Here is a 5,489-nt window from a genome sequence, read left to right on the forward strand (position 1 = left end):
ATATATATCGATAATTAACCTTTTCGATTTTTACATCAATATAATTAACCTTTAATATCTTAAGATTATTTCTCGAAAATTCTTATATTTTTTATAATCATTTCTTTTTAAATGCTATTAATAATAAATCCATCTATTAATATTTATTATCATATGACGTCAAGTTTTGTAGAAGCAGCAAACAATTTTTCCACTTTTTACTTCTACGTGATCAGTGCTCATAAAATCAGTGCTCATAAAATTTAATTTAACTTTTTATTTGCTGTTTTATACGCTTTCTTTGCTTACTGTATTAGATGGGATTTTATATGGAATTTATTTTCCATTATGCATCTTAAAGTATTTGTGAAACAGATGTATAAGTTAATTGAATAAATCTGGAATTTATTTTGAATTTAATTCGACGTCTTAACATAAATTATCTTTCTGATATAAAAAGTTGTCTTTTAAAGGACAAAACTTTTTACTTAAATGTCATATTAATTAATTTTAAAGGTTACTCACCGCCGTAAGAATGACTAACATGATCTTTCAAGGCCTCTGGATAATCACTGGGGGTTGTAGCTTCGACGTCAAAAGTGCCATAAGTAATATTATGCTCTTTCTTGATGAATTCAACCATTGACTTCATCATAAGCTGACACGTATGTCTACCAGCGACTTGATTTTGCCCATTCGTTGCATAAATAAGATGTACTTTATGCCACTCGTAGCTAATTCATAGAAAAGAAAGATAAAAGAAAATTTCACATTATTTCATCATATTCTTTAATTTTTTTATCCGCGTTTCATCAAATATTCGTATTCATCATATAATTGTCAAAACAATCTCTCATGAAGAATTAAGAAATACGCAAAAATTAAATTTTTTGTATCAATTTAATCGATAAATTGTTATATAAATTTTGAGCTGTACATACTGTTCCATTATGGCCACGAAAAATTTAGCGATATCTCTGAAAGCCAAACTTCCGATTCTTGTGGTCATAAAATATTCGTCTTTACAGTCAACTTTTTTTTCCGTAAAGTCAAAAGTAAAGCCTCCTGTGGTGATTAATGGTGCTCCAAGAAATTTCACCACTCTACCGACGACCGCTGAAAGAAAACTCTTAACTCTAATGTCACATTGAAATAGCGTATAATATAAAAGACTAACTTGAAGGAAATATGCCCATATATTCATATTTTAAAAATAAAAAAGAAGTAGTAAAGAGAGAATACATAACATAAAACATAAAAATGATAATTTGTTTCAATTTTCCTAAATTTTTTTTTCGCTCTTGTAATGCATGCGATTGCAATTATAAATCATTTTGAAATATACATTTTTATGGAAAAGATTATGGAAATTTTAATATAACATATTACAATAAATCTTATATATAATGGAACAGTTTTCTCAGTTTAACGGATGTAATTTATATGTAGATTAAAACATGAGCAACATCAAGATGGGTTTTAGAATCATTTTCAGATTGTAGCAAATATAATTTTAAAGAAGATACAGGAAAAATTCAAAATAAAAGGATTTAAAATGACGTACCGACGCAATAATCGCATGCTGGCCCGAGAAACAAGTGCACACAATGCGAGTAGCTGTCGATCGCGCCGATTTGCGCGTACATTGCATCGCAATGATCATCTTGCGGCAAGAATTTCAGATCAAGCCAGTGCGGTAGCAGATTTCGCGATCTCGCTTCGTACACCGCTAAATCTGCAAAAGAAAAAGATAATACAATCTCAATGTTCAGGTTTACACAAGCTGAACTTTCGGGATATAAAATTGAACGTGCGCGTAAAACTTGATTTCATTCAGCTTTACATTTGCTGATCCTCTCAGCTTATTTGAAATGCCAAGAGACTGTGACGTTAATAAAGAGACATTATTAAAAAAATAAAACGTCACTTTGCTACTTGAGTAATGAATTTGCTCACTTTTTTATTCCGTTTCAAGAAAATACTGAAAAAAATATACTAAAATTTGCAGCTCCAATAAAGTGGACCACACCTTTAGCATTTTTTTTAGTATACACAATTGATTTCCAGACTAACTCTCTTACCGAGGACTGGGAGAACCTTAGGCAGAGAAATATCATATCTCGGATCCTTCGGCAGAAGAACAGCGACCCTCAGTTCGCAAGAAACAGCACCATCGCGGCTCGTGCTGCACAGTGCGTCGCATTCTGCACAGTGCTCGCAATCGCGACGCAATTGTACCTCGCCGCGGCACGTAACTTTGCCTTCTGTCCGATATATCAGCCATAAGATTATTAGCACGATGATCCTCATACGGGAATCCATGTATACGAATCGAAAGGCGATCTCGGATCAGATCGAGCTCTTCACTCTGAATCGAAAATCGCGAAACATCATCCTGACATCACCGACAATCACAATCACCCGATAAATATCTTTATCATCGCGAGAAACTCTCCACCATGAACAGAATTTCGATTCATAAAATCACTATTTTGTCTAGAATCGCACTGCGATCTTTACAGTTCAAACGCGATACGTTGTACTCTCGAGTTTCGTATGTCTACCGATTTGTCTGACCGTATCGACAGTTGTTTCACTTGTCGCTTCCTTCTGATTTAATAGCGAATATTGATTCACTAAGCGAATTATTCTCTAACAAATTAGCATGAATGCATTATCTCGTTGTGTTATGATGTCTCGTACGATTGACTTGATTACAATAAAATTATAAATAATATTAAATGGAGAATTTTAATGAGATTATAATTAGAGAATCTAATTTGTAAAATGATCACTTTTCTTTTCTTTGAAATCAGAATAAACTACGAAATAAAAATAAAGACTTTAGATTAAATTGTAATAAAATAAAAGAAAAGAAGAAACCTCACGAATTTTAACTTCAAAAATTAAACTTCATTGGACGAACATCTACTAACTGCTTCTGGTTTGCTTACTTTTCGCAGATTTTATAAACAGCATATTTATGTAACGTCAATTGTAATTTATCAATTATTACCACTCAATATTGCGTTATCTATTATTTTAAGAAACACAAGATCATTGAAGATTACAGTAATTATAATCGAGTCCTAGTGCTTATCAGAGATGTAACGTATTAGTTTAAAAACTATTTAGATTTCATATCGCGGATATTTTTAAAGTGGATATCGTACGCGACCATCGAGCACTACTTCAAGAATTCTATCAACGAAATTATGTGCAATTCGCAATCACCGAAGAAAATATTTACGGAACACTGAGTATGCCGAATCTATTAAATTTGACGAAAATCCTTAGCGTATTCGCGCATCGTTCCGTATTTCTTTGTCTTTTCTCGAGCTTTCGTCGAGCACAAATAGAATGCAAATGCTCGCTTAATGTCGAGAGAACACAAGATTATATTAATAAAAATAAAAGATTATATTAATACAAGATTATATTAATAGAAAAGCATCACGTGAAAGAGCAGCCGATTCAGATTTTGCAGGTATCCGAACACGAGAAAAAGAAAAGAGCAGGAAAGAGAGAGACAGACATCGCGATTCACATCAGGATCGCCGGAAATACACTGACACCTCACGATCACGCGACCGCCTTGTCCCAGTGACAAACGAGCACTTACACACGCGGCTTTATCACGGATATCTCGCGTCGATTGATAATAGTTATCGAAAACTCCGATATGCACACTCACATGGCTATCCCCTCCCAAGTCCTTTAGAGGGTTGCCGCTTCCATTTCATCTCGAGAGATCGAATTTCTGCGAGGGTCTTCTCTCGGCCGCGTCAAACGCAGCATCGTTTAGAGGATTATTTCCGATGGTTAATTTCTGTATTGTTCTCTACCATTTTTCCATTCGTTTCTTCTTCGGATATTTCTACGTTTTTTCATTGCGTTTTTGACTGTCCAAATTAAATTATTGTTATTAAATTTATAGCTATTTTCCGTATTAGCTGTATTCTATATTAAGTTTGAAATTTATGAAAATAATTAGTGAAATTGTGTAAACTTTAAAGAAATGAATAAAAATGAATAAAAAGCGTCTAACAAAGAAGAGGATCCTATCTATAGAAATACGTATGTAATATTATTGTATATAGAATAATTATAAGTCGCATATCTTGCACCAGCTCTTAGCTCAAGGAAAGAACACGACGTGATAATAATCGATTGCGATGAAACTCGTTGTAGCGATAGATCTGCTTGTCAAATGGTACTGGATAAAAGGATATAATGCGCTTCTCAAGCGTTTGTGAGAAAATTGATTAAAAATTATTAAAAATCGTTTGAATATTGGTTTTCAATGATTTTTTACTCAAACACTATCAACTTTACAGAAAAACAGCGAAAGACGAAAATTGTTTATTTTCTTCTCATAAAGTTCTGAGAATTTTTTTAGAATGTTTTTAGAATTTTTTAATATCGTATTTTCATACGACAAAAAAAAGTTGATATAAAAAATTCTAAAAAAATTCTTAAAGTTCTATGAGAAGAAAATAAATGATTTTTGTCTCTTGCAGTTTTTCTGTAAAGTTGATAGTATTTGAGAAAAAATAATTAAAATAATTAAAAACAATATTCGGCAATTGCACGGAACTTTTTAATCAATTTTCTCACAATGCCTGAGAAGCGCATTATATCTCTTTATCTAGAATCACTTGACGTGCAAACCTATTGCTACAACGAATTTCGTCGCAATCAATTATTATTATTAATATCCTCTCCTTGTAAGAAACTGGTGCAAGATATTGTTATAATTATTAGGTGTGAGAAAAAGTTCGTGGCGTTTTTCCCGTTAGATGGATTTAAAAAACTAATATTTTATATAATATTACATACGTTTCTATAGATAGGATCCTCTTCAGTACGTAAAACCATAAAGTGAACTTTGAAATTTATGATTATGAATGGATATTTATATTATTAGTTTAAAAAAGTCTGTCTGCATTTTGATCGTTTGATATAATTTTATATGAAAAATGTTTTTTTAAAGCGTATAGTAAAAAATAAAATATCCTTTCGTTGTGTCTCTTTAGTTATTACTATAAAGAGAGAGAGAGAGAAAGAAATTAAAAAAATTAGTTTATAGTCATTTTTAACATAAATAAAATGCCTTCATTATACTTAAAGGGGATGAAATAAAAAATTTCCTTTGAAGTTTGCGCAATTATTATAATATTTTTTTCTAGTTTTTAATATTTTTTACATATTTAGCAAATAAGAAATATCGTGTAAAAGATCATTTAGAAAAATGTTCATAAACTTCCATTTGATGCAAAACCGACGCATTCTTTTATTTGAATTTGAATTTCATTTTAATTTAAACACCATTTAATTTAAACAAAGTGTTAATATCCAAATTTGAACGTATATCATTGCATGTTGATCGAGAAATAGTTTGAAAACTAGATAATTTTCATTATTTAATTTTAATGTTACTTGATCAACTATGTTTTTATCAATTAATTTATAATACTGCTTTTATATATATATATATATATATATATATA

General features: G+C 31.0%; 1 protein-coding gene across 1 annotated transcript; it reads right to left on the bottom strand.

Moving 5' to 3' along the window:
* Positions 1-496: 496 nt before the first annotated feature.
* LOC105618643 (atrial natriuretic peptide receptor 1) lies at positions 497-2,301 on the bottom strand. Its single transcript, XM_012200176.1, has 4 exons — positions 2,061-2,301; positions 1,544-1,714; positions 921-1,095; positions 497-713 (listed from the first exon to the last, which is right to left on the bottom strand). The coding sequence occupies exons 1-4, from the start codon at positions 2,299-2,301 to the stop codon at positions 497-499; spliced, it is 804 nt and encodes a 267-aa protein (XP_012055566.1).
* Between the last annotated feature and the right edge of the window lie 3,188 nt (positions 2,302-5,489).

The sequence above is a fragment of the Atta cephalotes genome, assembly GCF_000143395.1.
Source record: "Atta cephalotes unplaced genomic scaffold scaffold00001, whole genome shotgun sequence".
NCBI lineage: Eukaryota > Metazoa > Arthropoda > Insecta > Hymenoptera > Formicidae > Atta > Atta cephalotes.

Bases quoted from the DNA above. Each gene is read 5' to 3' on its own strand.
- LOC105618643 (XM_012200176.1), bottom strand. From the start codon at position 2,301: ATGGATTCCCGTATGAGGATCATCGTGCTAATAATCTTATGGCTGATA. The intron at 1,096-1,543 runs GTACGTCATTTT...GTTTTCTTTCAG, and splicing joins AGCATGCGATTATTGCGTCG to CGGTCGTCGGTAGAGTGGTG. The intron at 714-920 runs GTATGTACAGCT...TCTATGAATTAG, and splicing joins TTCGTGGCCATAATGGAACA to CTACGAGTGGCATAAAGTAC.